General features: G+C 33.5%; 4 protein-coding genes across 5 annotated transcripts; 1 reads left to right on the forward strand and 3 right to left on the reverse strand.

Moving 5' to 3' along the window:
* Nucleotides 1-771: 771 nt before the first annotated feature.
* On the reverse strand, nt 772-4,744 carry LOC149484837 (DNA sliding clamp PCNA). Its single transcript, XM_089701228.1, has 7 exons — nt 4,612-4,744; nt 4,241-4,365; nt 3,860-3,966; nt 3,177-3,334; nt 2,531-2,647; nt 1,686-1,861; nt 772-971 (listed from the first exon to the last, which is right to left on the reverse strand). The coding sequence occupies exons 2-7, from the start codon at nt 4,352-4,354 to the stop codon at nt 861-863; spliced, it is 783 nt and encodes a 260-aa protein (XP_089557354.1). The 5' UTR covers nt 4,355-4,365; nt 4,612-4,744; the 3' UTR covers nt 772-860.
* A 519-nt stretch (nt 4,745-5,263) lies between these two features.
* On the reverse strand, nt 5,264-7,100 carry Naxe (NAD(P)HX epimerase). The gene is made up of 4 exons (XM_089701227.1): nt 6,924-7,100; nt 6,615-6,826; nt 6,128-6,451; nt 5,264-5,866 (listed from the first exon to the last, which is right to left on the reverse strand). The coding sequence occupies exons 1-4, from the start codon at nt 6,957-6,959 to the stop codon at nt 5,638-5,640; spliced, it is 801 nt and encodes a 266-aa protein (XP_089557353.1). The 5' UTR covers nt 6,960-7,100; the 3' UTR covers nt 5,264-5,637.
* Nucleotides 7,101-7,340: 240 nt separating this feature from the next.
* Nucleotides 7,341-10,777, forward strand: LOC149484839 (transmembrane protein 115). The gene is made up of 4 exons (XM_089701213.1): nt 7,341-7,880; nt 8,175-8,370; nt 9,752-9,928; nt 10,302-10,777. The coding sequence occupies exons 1-4, from the start codon at nt 7,343-7,345 to the stop codon at nt 10,519-10,521; spliced, it is 1,131 nt and encodes a 376-aa protein (XP_089557339.1). The 5' UTR covers nt 7,341-7,342; the 3' UTR covers nt 10,522-10,777.
* A 1,525-nt stretch (nt 10,778-12,302) lies between these two features.
* On the reverse strand, nt 12,303-17,893 carry Hakai (E3 ubiquitin-protein ligase Hakai). Of its 2 annotated transcripts, none has more exons than XM_089701215.1 (8): nt 17,432-17,893; nt 16,900-17,087; nt 16,530-16,604; nt 16,069-16,170; nt 15,772-15,873; nt 14,850-15,002; nt 13,869-13,998; nt 12,303-12,918 (listed from the first exon to the last, which is right to left on the reverse strand). In XM_089701215.1, exons 1-8 carry the CDS (start codon nt 17,640-17,642, stop codon nt 12,773-12,775), a joined length of 1,107 nt encoding a protein of 368 aa, XP_089557341.1. In that variant the 5' UTR covers nt 17,643-17,893; the 3' UTR covers nt 12,303-12,772. The 2 variants fall into 2 exon arrangements, with proteins under 2 accessions (XP_089557341.1, XP_089557340.1); XM_089701214.1 differs by having other exon boundaries at nt 13,869-14,001.
* Nucleotides 17,894-18,511: the final 618 nt, after the last annotated feature.

The raw sequence follows: 18,511 nt of genomic DNA on the forward strand, positions 1-18,511 counted from the left end.
TAATATTTTGGCTGGAAATTCATAAGTACCAAATGGCTGGATTCACTTTTTATCATGTGTGTCAAAATTAAAATTTATAGTAAAGCATGATCCACGCTACAACTAAATGAAACAATATCCATACTTTCAACAGCGTGTCCCGTCCGCGGTTCGAGCCACTTTCAGGTATAAATCAATACTAAAAATTATTTATGTAGCCTATGCGTTAATTCTTGATGTAAGCTAAATAACAAAATCAATTCATTGGTTTGCATCTTAGGTTTGCATATTACTTGGTTTTCGCGTGAAACAATAAAAATTATACGTTCATAATAAACTTTTACATCTGTAACATTAGTAGGATAACAACAATAGATCGTATTTTTATAAAATTTGGCACTGACTGATTTTTCATATTATAATGAATTAGTTTCGAAACGGATCAATAAGATTTTGCTGGAAGTTCATGCAACAAGTGACTTGCATTTGTAAAAATTGCAGTCAGTGGAAAGTTTTCAATTGATTTTATCAAGTTGAAGTTCCTTGCCAGTGGATTGTGTGTAGTAACTGTGATTGGCATTAGCCAATTAAATTTTAAGTTTGAATAAACAGCATTGCATTTATGAATGTATGAGGTATTTTCGATCTAAACATTCCTTTTGAACAAAAAAATTGTACCCTACAGCATACTGTAGTTGCGATTTTAATTGATTTAGTCATATGTAAATATGCAGTCTGTATTCTTTTCATTTGTACTTTGTAAAATAGCATGTGAAAAATAAAATACGGAAATTTGAAAAATAGTTTTATTATCTTAACCACAATTTAATTGTTATACAAAAGTAACATGATAGGCACATCGGTACGGAATATTAGATATTTTAGTTATCGTCTTCTTCGATTTTCGGCGCCAAGTAATAGCGAATATGGCCGATGTCTGGAATGCGGTACTCCACAACGAGGGGCACGTCCGCGGACATTGATAATTGCACCTGAAACAGAAATATTATATTTTTGATACATATTTTTATAATATTGTAATGAAAATGAAAAAGTGTGGTGATAATTAAGTGTAATATAATCCCAATTTATTTAATCACTAAATAAGAAATGCTTAATTTTTCTATTTTTATTATTTATAACTTTGTAGCAAGCAAATATACAGATTATTTTGTAATTCTGTAACTTATTGTTGTGAATGACTTCATAGCATATTATAACATACTAGCTTACCGCCCGCGGCTTCGCCCGCTTTGTCTAAAACCTAATAAATTATATACTAAAACCTTCCTCTTGAATCACTCTATCTATTAAAAAAAACCACATCAAAATCCGTTGCGTAGTTTTAAAGATAAAAAAAGCATACAGCAGGACATAGGGACAGAAAAGTGACTTTGTTTTATACTATGTAGTGATAACTACAGAGCAAGGAAATGTAAGGATTATTGTGTAATTCTGTAACTTATTGTTGGAAATGAATTCATAATATCCATTAGCTGCATTTATCAGTATAATTTAACATTTACAAAATAGTATAATTGCAATGTAATAAAACCAAAAATATTTTAAATATTTTAGTTTTGAATATATTTAAACTACTTCTACTTAAAAATATATCAATCTATAAACTCCACAATTATCTCCTATATTCAATACAAATCAAAATTATTTCTACATTCCAACTTAGTATAAAAAATATACATTACCTGTGGACTCAAAGAAGTAGCCTTAGTGAAATAGTTAAGATACTGGCAGGCGAATGTAAGTGTAACAGGTTCGTCCATTTCAATGATAACAGCTTCTTCCTCTTTATCGATGGACGCAGTTTGTGCTAACTTAACGTTCGCTGAACCGATGTCGCCGCTCGCTGAGAATTTTACTCCTGCAAAATGTGATTTATTAGTTATCTACTATATTTTGGCCGCCTCCTATATTTCGGGTTCGATTCCCGGTGGAGACAAAAAAAAAATGTCTCGGTCTGGTAGGACACAGAAGGCTGATCACCTACTTGTCCCTAAAGAAAATCGATCAGTGAAACAGATGTATAATGCATCTGCAGAACTTCACTTTTACTATATTTTAGTTCTTTTTTTGAAATAGATGATATTAATTATGTACTAGGAACATAATTTTAAAATAAATACTTTACAACTATTATAATAATATCATCTGTGTATTTTTTTTTCAGGTATTGTACAATATTTTTTTTATTTTATTCATAAAAGAATCAATAAAATGAATTGAAGAAAAATGTTATTAGTGAAAATATATTATGGTTTTAGCAAGTGCTGGTAAATTTTATAAAGTAACTAGCGGTCCGCCCCGGCTTCGCCCGTGATACATATGAAAAATAGATGTTGGCCGATTCTCAGACTTACCCGATATGCACAGAAAATTTCATGAGAATCGGTCCACCCGTTTCGGAGGAGTATGCAGACTAACATTGTGACACGAGAATTTTATATATAAGATGTTTATGTGGGATTTGGTAATCAAAAGCTATTTTAGTAAATAGAAAAAATAATACAAAAAATAGTTATAATAAACTTACCCTCCTTTGTGCAAGATATGACCATGGACTCCCCAAATTGTGAGAGATCTCTGCAGATGCGCGCAAACTCTGCACTCGGCATGCGGATTGTGCAACTGTATTCAGTTTCGGGGATTCCTGTAATGTAGAAAATTAATTTTATTACTTACTAGTGGTCCGCCCCGGCTTCGCCCGTGGTACATATTTCGCAATAAAAGGTAGCCTATGTCCTTTCTCGGGTATCGAAATACCAAATTTCGTACAAATTGGTTCAGTAGTTTAGGCGTGATTGAGTAACAGACAGACAGACAGAGTTACTTTCGCATTTATAATATTAGTATGGATTTAGATTATATGACAAAAACTTTGTTAAAAATGTGTTAAGTCCAGTAGATATAAAGATAGTATATATAAAAAGCAAATGCAACATAAATCACTGATTGATTGTGGAAATATACACTTTTAAATAATAGAAATATGAGGAAACATAGTTTTAGGTATTAATTTGGACGGTTTGTGTTATATTATTTAGCCCTGTCATATAAATCATGATATGGCCCCATTTTCACATACATAGAATTTTTAAATATAAATTAAACAAGTCGCTAAAATAAAAATACTACACAAGAAAAATTTTTTATACTTTAAATTTCAAAATATTCCTTACCCAAATGCTCTAAATCTAAATTCATGAGTTTCATTTCATAATCGGAGACTTTCTCCTGGTTGGGGCTCTCGAACACAAATGTGACGGTGTCTGCGTTGTCCTGCGCCTTCATGGTCACTGTGTCTTTGTCGCCCGCACATTTCAGGATTTTTGACATACTGAAATTATTAATGTTAATAATAAAATATGTGAGGTAATTTTTAAGTGGGAGTAAAGAAATGTTTCTTGGTTATAAACACGAAATATACAAATTACTATGAGTTACTAACATAGTTTTGCCAGTAAACAATAGGAACAAAGGAATACAAAAAAAATGTTGTGTGGTTTTATGAAACCACGGTAAAAGTGAAACTTTCCGAACACTGCTTTATACCTACTCGGCAGCTGACCGTCACGTGACATGCGCTACACAGACCAAAAAGTTTGGGACGATGTAATAAAAGTTTCACTTTAAAATTAATTGAGAATGATTGTATAGAATTTCAGTATAAAGTACTTTTATATTTATGAAGGTTATAAAGTATGTGTGTATAAAATCATCTGCACATCAATGTAGCTTGTTTCAAGATTGAGATTTCGCTGGTTCATGTTAAAACATTATCAAGAACCTAAGCTATTTATTTTTTGGTTACAATTTTTCCAATACATTTATTTAAGTTAACAGTCTTAACTATCTAGCTTACCTTCCCAAGTTCATTCCCATGGATATATTTCTGTCACATCTATACTTGTCGAAGCCATCTGCCCTCAGCGAGAGAGACACCAGTGAAACATGGGAGTTGTCCATAGCCTGGAAATTTTAGCATAATAAAATATGTATCAAACACTGCTTTACCAATTGATACTGATACTGTACTATTACAAATTATCATCCAAATTCATGGATACCAAATTTTTTTGTCTTGGGTTGTTTATTTATATTAAACTGCAACTGAAATGTACTATCAAATAAATATTGTAATTGTTCCATAAATAAATGATTCCGGGACTTTTCAAATAGATGTTGGTTGGAATCGTGAATTGATGAAATTGTATTGATATAATTCAGTTAATATGAACTATACCTGTAATTGGATACCATTGTCATCGCAGTCAAATGTAGCTTGTGTGAGCAGATCCTTAATGGCTTCGAGGACTTTCTTCAAAATGGAGCTTCGGAGTAAACGTGCTTCAAACATCTTGATTTATTCTGTTTCAATGAAAGATTCTATTTAAATAGTGCGAACAGTCACGAAATATTATTAAGACCACTGTTTTATTCTTTAAGTGAATAATACAAAGCACATAAACTGAAATCACATAGGAAGTTTAACGGTAACAATGTTGAACATGCAAATCGGTTACAAACAAACAAAAGTTTGAAGGTGGTCTGAAGCATGGGATGTCTTGAAATTGTTAAAACAATATGATTCATGTATATTATTAATGAACTTACATTGTTTATAGTATAAAGTAATATATTGGACGCTGGAAGCACTAAATACCGATAAGATTTTTTGAAATGCAAGCAATTATGTCGCTGACCTCTTCAAAATGTGACAGCAAGGCGCAAGCCGGCGACAGCGGGAAAAAATACCGCGAAACATGGAAAAACAACTGTCAACGTCAACTTCACAATCGGAAAGTCGAACTAACAATTCATTCGTACAGTTGATTGTGTATTCGATGATTACATTGTTTTATTTTATTTTAGTCTAAGATTTTAGTATATAAATTACTAGGTTTCCACCCGCGGCTTCGCCCGCGCAGTCAAAGAAAAACCCGCATAGTTTCCGTTCCCGTGGGATTTCCGGGATTGCGTCATTTTCCCGGGATAAAAAGTAGCCTATGTCCTTTCTCGGGTATCAAAATATCTCCATACCAAATTTCATGAAAATTGGTTCGGTTGTTTATGCGTGAATCGTGATTGAGTAACAGACAGACAGACAGAGTTACTTTCGCATTTATAATATTGGTAAGGATTTTATTTTCAGATTTATGGTAATTAAATAGTGGATTACTGCATGTATTATTAATTTATTCTTTATTTTTTTTTTATTAGTATTGTAAATCTTGTAATAAAGAATATAAGCGTGTAGTTTATCTTTTTTTTATTTTGGGCGCAAGTCAAATAAATCTGGATATTTTATAAACAAACAGATTTTAACAATATCTACGGCCGATGCCGGTTTTGAAATATATTAAATACAGCATCCTCACATAGAAGTTTACCAAATAAATATTCGAGCTTATGTTATATATTGAGCCTTAAGCTTAGATCAATAAGGCCTTATGCATATATATTATGAGACTTCAATTCCGAGTTAAGGAATTTAATGTTAATAAAAATGCATATTATAAACAATTATGAAAATTAATTCTTTTTTATCTTAGTACCTACTAAATCATCACCAATAGTTACATTGCACTTATCCCAATTTCAAACAATATACCAGCAATGTATTAATTAACATTTTTTTTTTTACAATTCTACAATCTGATCTTGACTAGGGTATGGTGGTAGAGTCAAATTGTATTTCTGCAAGATACCAGGAGGAAGAAATCGTCCCCCTAGATAATGTTTAGCATCTTGAATAAATTCTTTTTTTGCACATAGTTTAGGAGCTGACAGAGAAATCAGCAGAGCAGGTTTTAATGCATGGTTTGAGTCTGGGCCTTTTTCTACATCCCAACCACTTGGAATGTCTACACTGAAATAAAATGGCAAAATTAATGTTTTATTAATAAAGTATATGTATGAACTTTACATTTTAAATAATAATATTGTATTCTTTTCTAGTAGACATGAACTAGAAACTAGAAATAGGGACAGAAAATTGTGGGATTTAATATTGCTTACACTCTTATATCTTGAAACATGATTCTAATAATTGAAACAATAATAACTAAAATAAAACAATTAACAGCAGATAATTAATTATAATATTATAATATCCTGTATCTGGTCTTACCTACAAACTGGTAGCCCAGAATCAGTTAATGCATCCAATGCTGGCTTCAATGCTTCCCGCACAGGTGGTTTGAAACTAAATCCAAATAGGGCATCAACAAGAACTTTATATTGGTTCTTTAGTTCATTTGGTGGAGGTAATGAATCTACAATATTAACTCCGAATTTCTCACATTGCCATAGAAGGTTCTCATACAGTGGTTTTGGTGTGCGTTTAGGGTAGTAAACTGATACTGAATAGCCAAATAAAGTCATATGTCGTGCAGCTACTAACCCATCTCCTCCATTGTTGCCTGGGCCACATATTATTAATGCTGAATTATGACTGAAATAGTAAAAATACTCATGATTAATAATAATTAGAAACAGACATTTAGAAAACAGTTGTATTGTATTTTTACATTTGTTATTATGTAGTTAAAGCTACAAAAATTAAACACTTTTGAATTCTTAATCATTGTATTATTTTTTTAGTGGTTATAACTTACGATGTTGTTGGGAAAACTTTAGCAACTGCAGTAGCCACACTTAATCCTGCCAATTCCATTAACTGATCTACACTAAATTTGTATTCATTAAATAGGTCCTGGTCTAAAGCTGCTGCATTTTCCTGGCTTAGATATGTTATATCTCGTTTGACATTGCATTGATTTCCAGCGCAAGACATTTCGCTAAAACTCCAAGTATTTGCTACTCTTAACTAAAACATAACGATATAGCTATAAGGTAAGTCCAAACAAAGATTATGTTTGCTGGTGAGAGTAGTTACGATATTATTAATATGAATATAAACATACCAAAAAAGCAGTTCGTATAAACCGATTGAATAACATTTACTCCTATTGACCTATTCTTTTAACTTAAATATCTAACCGGCTTTTATTTAAACTATTTATTAACTAAACCTCTCAATATTATATTATTTTCATTAAAAAATAGCAACAAGAAATAAGAATCGACAGCTGATATTATAATTATGGCACCGATGACATTGATGATTGATTGATTGAATTGTCAATTATTTTTGCAACCGAGCAAATATTTTTAGAACCGAGACCGTGATTGTGATTATTAATAATAGCAAATTCGTAGCTTACTATTTTATTTTATATAAATAATTATAATATTCTTTTCCTATGTCTGTTTTAACAAAATCCAAATAATATATTATGGGCTGCATTCGCAGTATAATCTGTATGTTTTGACACTGTAGATTATGACATCACTGACATTTGTAGTAAAAATGGCTGCGCTTCGAGTGTTTAGTCGTAATATACCATATTTACGACAGCAATTTTCAGCATTATTAGGAAACACATCGCCATCAGTCAAATTTATTTGTGTTGTTGTAGTCATAGGCTATATATTATCGTTTTCCGAAGATGTTGTCAACGTACTTAGTGTTACTCCAGGCTACTTATTACCACCATCTTTTCAATTGTGGTCCACTTTCACGTTTTGGTTTCTTGAAATACACTTGTGGGAGGTGATTATAGACGTTATAACAGTTGGTCTTTGTGGAAAATTGATAGAACCACTATGGGGTCAAATAGAGATGATGAAGTTCTTTATGCTGACGAATATCGGAGTTGCGTTCTTGACGACGTTTTACTATTTGATTATATTTTCGTGGACCCAAGACTCATCGTATCTCTTCGATATACACGTTCACGGTCTTGCGGGTTATCTGGCTGCAGTGTGTGTTGCTGTAAAGCAAATACTGCCAGACCATTTGTTGATAAAAACACCACTTGGTAAGATTTTTGTGTTGCATACTTTTTGTTAAGTTATTACATTAAACGCTCTGTTTATATACTAAGATCTTCTCTAAGAGTAAAATTACAAAGGTATTTTACTTTGTATGTTTTATGTGAAGAATCAATGTAAAATCGAATGAAGTGCATGCAGCATTTTAATTAACTTTCATTTGATTAGATATTCATATCCTTGTTCCACTGTACACTTACTAGCATACAGATGTACCTTTAAGGCCAAAACAAAATAAGATGCACTTAACATGTATTCAATACTATTTTTGATTATTTTAGGTAAATTAACGAACAGATCTTTGCCATTGCTGATTCTGATATTGGCAATAATCTTCTGGGCGGTAGGAGAATTGGAGGGCACTTACCCATGCATGTGGGGAAGTGGGACTCTACTCTCGTGGATATACTTGAGGTTCTGGCAGAGGCACAGCAATGGATCAAGGGGCGATATGGCTGATAATTTTAGTTTTGATAAGTGAGTATTCTATGTGTCTATGAATATAATTGTATATTCTATATCCATACAAATATTATACATGCGAAAGTAACTCTGTCTGTCTGTCACTCAATCACGCCTTAACTACTGAACCAATTTGCATGAAATTTGATATAGAGATATTTTGATACCCGAGAAAGGACATAGGATAGGTTTTATCCCGGAAATCCTACGGGAACGGGTTTTCTTTGAAAACGCGGGCGAAGCCGAGGGCGGAAAGCTTATTGTAATACATTTAATATATACAGTAGAACTCCAATTATCCGAATTAATGGGGACCGGGACCATTTCGGATAATCAAATATTCGGATAATCGGATTTAAAAAAAAATATTGCCATTGGAGAGAATAAAAGCTACGTTTTGATATTGCACTATTTTTTTATTGAATTAAATGAAAGAAAAATGAAATTTTCACATGTTTTAAATATTTTTGCAATCATTTTTCTTATTTCCTCTAGTGACAACGCATCTTTATCATCATCATCCTCTCCATATTCTTGTTAGGGGAAGAATAATAGCGCACTTGAACTTTTTTTGGACAATTTTTTGTGATTCGGATAATCGGCGATTCGGATAGTCGGAGTTCGGATAATTGGAGTTCTACTGTATATGTATTACAATATGCAGTCGCAAAATTTAGGCTAATCTTGAAGGCTTAAATGATGGGAAATAAGGAGCAATGTTTTGCAAGAAACTGGCCGTAGAAACCTACTGAAGTAAAATGTCTTGCTTTGAGCTGTTATTGATGAGTTTTATTTTGTATGAATATTGTATTCTAAATATTGTTAGCAGTTGTCAGTCACTACTATCTAATTGAGTGTGAATTGAATATACCAATATCACACTTTATGAAATATGTTAATAGCTTGTATCAATTGAGGTTGTAGACCAATTACTAGGCAACCAAAAGTAGTTTCTGTTTTATTGATCATAAATTCGTAAAACTTTAATTTATATTTTACTAGCTTTCCACCCGCGGCTTCGCCTGCTTTGACTAAAACCTAATAAATTATATACTGAAACCTTCATCCAGAATCACTCTATCTAAACTAAAACAAAAACCGCATCAAAATCCGTTGCGTAGTTTTAAAGATTTAAGCATACAAAGGGACATAGGGTCAGAGAAAGCGACTTTGTTTTATACTATGTAGTGATTTAAAATCCCTACTGACTTTTTAAGTTACAAAACTAAAAATAAAAAATGTTGTGTGGTTTTATGAAACCACGGTAAAAGTGAAACTTTCCGAACTCTGCTTTATACCTACTCGGGCAGCCAACCGTCACGCGACATGCGCTACACAGACCAAAAAGTTTGAGACGATGTAAAAAAAGTTTCACTTTAAAACTATCTCGTTCCAGTTTCTTCCCAACAGTCCTGCAGCCAGTCGTGCGGGGTGTGATCGGGCCGGTGCACAGGTGCTGCGTCCGCATCGGCGTGTGCTCGCCGAGCCCCCGGCGCGTGCACCTCGCGCTCAGCCCGCGGGGCGTCACTATATCCATGCCGGGGGTCGAGCCGCAGGATATGGAGAGGCGACGGTAAACTTACTACCCTTATTTAATGTTGACTCTTAATTTTATGTACCAACATACTTTTCAAAATTATATAGCTGTTTAAATGTTTTTACTTAATTGACACATTTGTTGATAGAATTTCACGTATCTCGATGACACAATAACTAAAAAGTCATCTAAATACATGGATAATGAAAGTTAGGTACAATTTTATATACTTTTACTACCTGTTTCCTGCCAAAGTAACCACAACACAGACTTGATAATCGCTGGTCGTTCTTATTTGTATAGGAGACATATACAGACAAACTTTCAACTTTTCTAAAATAAGAAATGTCTGGCTGTCGTGGGCTCTAGATCTAATACTTTTAACCAAAAATATAAACTTACATTTTAGGCAAATAGCACTCAAGGCGCTTAGCGAGAGATTATCCAAGACATCCGAACAAACAAGGCAAAAGAACTTATCTACTAAAGTCAATATGGATGCAGTGAGGAAGATGCAAAGTTCACACGTCATTCCGCAATTCCCAAGTGAACCGGAGACCAACCCACCTCCCGCAGAAGCCACACTCGTTGATATAAATGAGCCACCACCAACCACCAAAACTTCATGATCGTCAATTAATTAGAATATTGAATAGATCGGTTTAAAATGTATCAGTTATTTTCAACTGTAATTATGACCTCTGTAAAACGATTAACAAATTTTAATAGTGGGATAGACTTAATGAATTCACACTTGAGTATTTATTTTGAGTTGTCTCTAAGTAAAATAGATTATATTTCTTTTTTTATAAATAATTATTTACAATTTATTTACGATTTTATAGGGGTCCTTATAGTAATTTCCATTATTAATCTCTGCACATATACAGGGTGTCCAAAAAAGTAGTAATGAACGGAAGCTGGGAGGTAGAGGACCTAGAGGGCTATCCGAATCACCCCCATGTATGTGATGCGATTTTTCGTATTTTCGGAGTTATGACATTTTTTCAATTTTTCATCTATCGCTGAGTACAATGAGATTTTTATTTATGGTAACGTGAATTATTGCGCTAGATGCTTGATTTTTTTGTGTGCTAAGCTGAAAGATAGGCCAATTCAGTATGGTAACATAACCACAAAAAAAATCAAGCATCTTCCGCAATAATTGACGTCACCATGAGTTAAAATATTTACCTATGTATTCACCGATTCGGATAGCCCTCTTGGGTCCCAGACCTCCCAGCTTCCGTTCATCACTACTTTTTGGGACACCCTGTATAAATGATGAATGACGCAAAATAATTGCTGTGATCATAGTCATTTGTTAGATACTTCCACAGATTCCTTATTTATCGAATAAGTTTACATATATCACAGTTTCAGTGTAGGAATGTGAGTGTTGTGAAATCATACAGGAATTTGACTGATAGGTTAAGTGAGCCCTAACGTAAATTTGGGGAGAAAGGAAATGTTTTGGAACTCATTGCTATGTCAATAATGCATTCAATATTTTATATAATAATAATAAATCACAAAATGTGTTGGTAAGTGCAAAACTCGATAACGGCAGAACCGATTTCGTTGTTTTTTTTATAATATTCCTTGTAGTACAAGGATGGGTCTCGAATCAAGATATAAATAAGCGAATGAAAAATGATTTGAACAAGTAGAAATTGTATTAATTATTAACATTGTTTATTAAATTGAAGTTGAATCGTAAAATAATACAGTGTAACATGTGTTGATATTTGATCTTTATGTATTTATTACATGAACTCAAAACTCAAACTCAAACATTTATTCATTCAATTAGACTTCTTATAGAAGCACTTTTGAAACGTCATTACATATTTTAAAATTTACCACCGATTCGGAAAGCAGTATCTACGGAGAAGAACCGGCAAGAAACTCCATAGTTGCTCTTTTAAATCATGTCAGTTTTACAGTTTTACAAAATACATATGTAACATCATAATAATGATACATAATAATTTATTGTTAGGTTCAGCAACGTTATACTTTACATTTATGAATGTCTGTAGAAGATAATGTTTATTAATCACAGATAAAAATTATATAATGTGTTTATAAATGACTTTACCAACAAGATAAGGATGTTTTCTTAATTTTTTATTAAAATGAGAGTAGGAATGAAGCTAACAAATATTTTCATGAAATCACAATTTAGTAGAATGCTTGAGAAATAAGAATAGAATTAAATCTTGAATTTCGTTGTAAGAACGAAAGTCCTACATTGCAACTGTGTTACATTTTGTAAATACTTTTCTAAACTGAAATTATTTATATTTCTGATACAGTTATTTGTGGTATTAATATTTTTGCATTTGTTGTAATGTCTGTTAATGGTATTTGTGAATGGATGTATGTTTGTAAATATTATAATATAGTGTTAAATAAATAACTAATTGATTTTAATGTATGTTTTATTTATACATATTTTAATATATGCATCAATAGTGATGCATTTCTTGATAAACCTTAGTATTTAATATAACATGGAGATATTTCTAAACTTAGAAATGGTTTATTTCATTTTTCTTTACTGCAGAGCAAACAAAAATAATTATAATTGAGTGAATGAGTTTATAAATTTTACGTATAAGTAGTCAACAGTCTGGAAGCAATCACATATCATTTTGAACAGTCAACGAATTTGCTGTCTTTTTCAAGACATTTCAAACAGTATTCTATAGTTTCAAAACTATCAGTGCACAGTACACAATTACAAACTGAAACCAGTCAATCTTCAGACGAACTTCAAGTCCAAAGTCCATCACATATATTCTATATATTGCCAACTGTTTCATACCACAATTATATCTATCCATAGTTCTCATCGAAGTAGTAATCGTCCGTATGCTACCTATAGTAGTGGTTCTGCGGCCACTGTACCGAGGCGGGTTGTTGGTAAGAGTCTGGCCAGCGGGAAGTGTCCATGTTGCTTACTGGCATAGGTACTGTTGGCATCGGTGACACACCAGACACGTTTGTTGTCATTGTTGTACCTGTTAGAAAGAGAAAATTCAAATTTATATGACTGAATAATAAATTGTGTGGCGAAGTTTTACCAAAATGAGCAGGTTAAAAACTGAATGATACAAAAGAAAATAAAATAGATCTGTTTCAGTATGTCACAGTCCGTATAGGACTGTGAGATACTGAAACAGACTACAATATGGACGATAGTATTTATACACCTTGAAAAAAAAAAATAAAAACACCAATGGCATATCAAAATGATAGACAGATTATTCACAAATAATATTGTCCTTTGCCCTTTAGGCAATATCTCCGCTCTCTGACTCTCACGCATAAATCAGATTGCACCTCGTTCGCTTAAAAGTCGGGCAATTACCCGAATTTCGTATTACCACTTCAGAGTGTGTATAACATATCTATGGCTTTAAAAACATTATAGGTAGAGATTGTCTAATCTAAAAATGAACGCCCCTCCACTGTGTTTACGCTCACATTCAAAGTACGTGTATAGACGCAATACACACAAATTGGTCTGCCTCATTGGTCGTTCAGTCCTCCAGTCCAGTCCATGCCCGAACGACAGGACCAGTTGGCCAACTAGTGCATAAATGACGCGATGCACGACAGAACGGACGTGTCATTCCGTACATAGCGCGCTCTCCCCGCCATACAATGCTAGGCACCTGAACTGATCGCCCGATTAGTTGACAAATCAGTGCGCGAGAGAGTCAAAGTTTGCAGTAGAATCGCAGCGCGCACACATATAAAGTGGTTCAATAATTATTTGTCCTCACACATTGAAACAATTAAGTTTAGTGGAGGGGCGTTCATTTTTAGATTGACAATCTCTACCATTAACAGTAACCTCTTTCAAACGTTTATTTATTTATTTATTCAATTAGGCTAGCACTTTTGAAACAAAACATAGTTTTACCAATTACACTTGATTCGGAAAACATTTAAAAATATCACATACCGGGTCCCACATAACTATTGGGCGGTGCGGAGTAGCCCGGCGCCGCGTAGTAGGGCGGCGGCACCGCCATGCTGTGCAGCACCGACACGCTCGACACCGGCACCGCGGGCGGCGGCACCGGCTGCGGGCTCTGCTAGAGATAACAAACATTTAACATAAAAAAATGTGTGCGTTTACTAGTCATACTAGTGTACACACGTAAGAAGTGAAACTTCTTTATGACCTTATTTTTCAAACAATAATTTACTATAATAATTAACATGCAACTTTACAGAAATACGTCAAATCACGCGTGGTAGGGATAAGAAAAAGATGGCGCGTAACGGAAAAATGTCACGCGTAACGAAAAAATGTTACACAAAATTTTTTTCCAACCCCGATAAAGAAGTTTCACTTCAAAAAAATAGAATAAAAAATCACCTAATAAACTGTACTTAAATACAATTTTTTTTTGAGAAAATAAAATTAGCATTTTTTAATATACAGAATCACTACATAGCTATAGTATAAAACAAAGTTGCTTTCTCAGTCCCTATGCCCCATTGTATGCTTAAATCTTTAAAATTACGCAACGGATTTTGATGCGGTTTTTTAATAGATAGAGTGATTCGAGTGGAAGGTTTAAGTATACAATTTATTAGGTTTTAGACAAAGCGGGCGAAGCCGCGGCTAGTACAATTTAAAGAGAAAATAAAATTAGCATTTATTAATATACAGAATAACATATTGATTGTTCATTTTGAGAATGTTGGTGCAAGATTTTAAAAAGGTTAACATTTCTCCACACAGCTTTGTGGAGTGAAATGGAATTGAAATGATCACATTGAAAAACTGAGAAGTCTTGACTCCTGAATTAAATTTTAAAGTGTAGCATAAATAGAAGTCATAGCTGGCAAAGCAAAAATAAAGCAGCGAAACAATGTCCATAATACAAACAATTTGATATTAATTATTAACAATTTGATACAATGTTTAACTAACCTGATAATAATTATAATAATTGTGCGGTTCATGATCATGTATAGGCACCGCAATGAGATTGGCCCTGGAAGCCCTTGGTCTCTCTGAATGAGGGTGTGCGTGTGATCCGATACTTGCGTTGTGAGATCTGGGGTCACCAGCTTTGTTTGGAACCTATAAAAATTATACTTTAATCTTAATACTATTATAAAGGCGAAAGTTTGTAAGTGTGGACGTATGGATGTATGGATGTTTGTTACTCTTTCACGTAAAACCTACTGAACCGATTACAATGAAATTTAGCACACATATAGAGGGTAACTTGGATTAACACATAGGATAGGTTTTATCCCGGAAATCCCACGAGAACGGGAACTATGCGGGTTTTCCTTTGAAAACGCGGGCGAAGCCGCGGGCGAAAATCTAGTCTTAATATATATAAATCTCGTGTCACAATGTTTGTCCTCAATGGACTCCTAAACCACTTAACCGATTATAATAAAATTCGCACACCATGTGCAGTTCGATCCAACTTGAGAGATAGGAGGATGGTTCTTATGTAAAGAAAACATAAACATTTACCACCGGCGATGCCGGGGTGGACCACTAGTATATAATGAGTTTTTTTAAACAAATCACTACATTGCATAGTATAAAATAATGTAACTGTCTGTCTGTCAAGTAACAACACAACTCTTTATAATAACAGAACAGATATTGATGAGATTTTTTAAAATAGATAGAGTGGCTATTTAGGAAGGTTTGAGAATATAATTTATCTCTTCTAAAAAGCGAGTGATGCCACGCGCGGAAATGTACTGTATTATAAAACAAAAGAACATTGACAACGAAAAGTTCTTTTTTTTTGTAGTCACCAACAAAAGAGCAAGCGAGTGACTTTTTTTTTCTTTCGAGTTCATGAAACATATTTTTTTATACTTACAGATAATGGTTTAACTAAGTTGACAGAGGTCTGTTCAGGCTCAGGTTTCGCTTCACCACCAGTAGACACATGCCTGTGATTTATGTGTGCTTGCAAATCCCTCTGGAATAAAACGTAAAATGGATTAATTTACTCTGACTTTTTGTACACAATTATTATAAAGGCTCAACTCATTCACAAATACATATATATATTGAAACTACAATCTTTAATACTTTAATTTCCATGGATTTCTTAAACAAAAAAAGGCAAACTCATTTTATAAAAAATTTATAAGTACACTAGTTTTACACATACCTGAGATAAATATGTCCTTCTGCAGCCAGTATTGCCGTACCTCGATCCTGAGTGTGTGCACATAAACACAGTCCCCAGACCTGTTTGCTCCACTCTCAATACCTTAAACACCATTTCACACATATAAATTACAGATAATGAAAAAAAAACAAAGGAAAATAGTTATAAATTCAACAAACTAATCCAGACATAAATAAGTCTAAAAAAAATGTTGTGTGGTTTTATGAAACCACTGTAAAAGTGAAAAGTGAAACTGTTCGAACGGTTCCGAAAACACTGCTTTATACCTACTCCGACCGACGGCAGCCGACCGTTACGCGACATGCGCTACACAGACCAAAAAGTTTGAGATGATGTAATAAAAGTTTCACTTTAAAAATTATTAAGTAGTATTTTTATAATTGTAGAATACACATCTATGACAAATATAACTTTAGATACATAAAAAATAAAATGCATACCTTTTCTCTACACCTTGGGCAGTGAGTGTGGTCCGCTCTCGCACATGTCAAACAAAACACATGCTTGCATGGAATCTGAAACAATAAAAAGCATTATCAGTATAATCAATGTAAATAAAAAAGAGCGAGCAATATTACATACTTTCCTCATATTTCTTTATTTGCTCATGGACATGGTATAAACGTGGTAACTTTGAGTGAACAGCATTTTTAGATGTTATTGAAAAACACCATCCAAATTTTTAAGTAAGTACTTACAAAAAATAAGAATGTCACATAGCTCTAGTTTGCCAATAATTAATGGTACTTAGATAAATCAATGAATGTAATAAATAAAACTCTACAAAATATAATTATCTGATATAATTACCATTCTCCCATAAATGAGTATGGGTTTAGAGCAAGTATCGCAGCAGTATATCATGGGGTTGAGCACTTTCTCCCCAATGAGGTTGGCTCGGTGGTCCCACTCTAGCCGCAGCATGGGCTCTGGGGGACCTCGCTGTATTGTTGTGAACACTGGTGCTTCTAACTGCGATATATCGGAGGGAACCTCCACTGGAAAAAGGATATTTATTATAGTAGATTATTTTTGTTAAGTATTAATGAGTGGAAATGTTAGCAGTTTGTAGAAATTATAATTTTAATATTGTACATATACATTATGCGAATTAGATCAAGTCGTAGTCTGTAATTACTTTTATTACATTCTGCAATTAATAGGCAAAGAAAATATTGTGACTTAGCATTGCATGTATAAGCTTTTCAACTTAAAAATAGTTATAATACTTGCTTGTTAGTAAATTTAATAATAATACATAACTGGACTCATACTCATTATATGCAAAAACAAACAACTACAAAAATGTAACAACTACACAATTCTTAAGAGTTTAACTTACATTTTGGCGGTACATTCTGTTCGTTTTCCTCTTTAACTTCCTCCTGAACTGGCTCTTCTTGTTCCTGTGCAGTTTCTTCCATGGAACATTCTTCTTCGTCAGAAGACATCACTTTGGGCACTTTCTTGCCTCGACCGCGGCCACGCCCTCGCCCACGGCCACGGCCACGACCCCGTCCCCTTCCACGGGCATTTCTCTTTTCACTGTTCATTTAGATTGATGAAACAGCAATGTTAACAAAATATAACAATAACCTCACTTGGTGATGCGTCTATGAAATATTGCTGCTATATGCGTAACTGCTGCAAGTTGCTTGATAAGAATTAAAAGAATTAGAAGCTAGAGTTTAACGTTTTAAGCTTCGAAAATCAGAATTTGTACATTAAATGAAGAATAATGTTAGTGAGACTCTTAAAAATGACAGTTTAGGACGCAACCATGGAGAAATTTTAATAATATTGACGTATGTCATATGTGAGACGTCAATAGGTATTCACAGAGTACAAAATGACAACTGTCATGACATTTAAACAGATAACACAGATTTTTAAATATAAATTGATAAAAATCACTGCTTCTCGAAAAGCTGCAATGTCTTCCCATCTTAGGGAGTATTCAGAGAGAAAGCTTGAAACTTATAAGCGCTTATCGGCGCTTGTCATGTTCATATATTTTCCTGCGCGGGTTGACAGCACTGACAGGAAAATATATGAACATGACAAGCGCCGATAAGCGCTTATAAGTTTCAAGCTTTCTTTCTGAATACGCCCTTAGAGTATATATTACAGTAGTATAGAGTGCGTGTATTGCACAATACGAGCGCGCGCGGCGGGAACGTCGTGTTGTTCCCACCTGTGCCTACTGTTCCCACTTGGTTGTTCGCACTCTATAGATACTATAATATATACTCTAAGCTTCCCATTCTCATTCAAATAAAATAAATGTATTACAATAAAACATTTTTAAGAAAGAAGAGAAACTTTAGAATAAAATATGTCGCGGAACGTTGATTGAATAAAATTATAGACAAATTAATAACATCTATTTAAAAGCATACTTACGTGCTTACAACCCAAATAA

The sequence above is a fragment of the Colias philodice genome, chromosome 11, assembly GCF_061535455.1.
Source record: "Colias philodice isolate Cphi_HAF_F1 chromosome 11, ilColPhil1 Martin Lab GWU primary, whole genome shotgun sequence".
Classification (NCBI taxonomy): domain Eukaryota; kingdom Metazoa; phylum Arthropoda; class Insecta; order Lepidoptera; family Pieridae; genus Colias; species Colias philodice.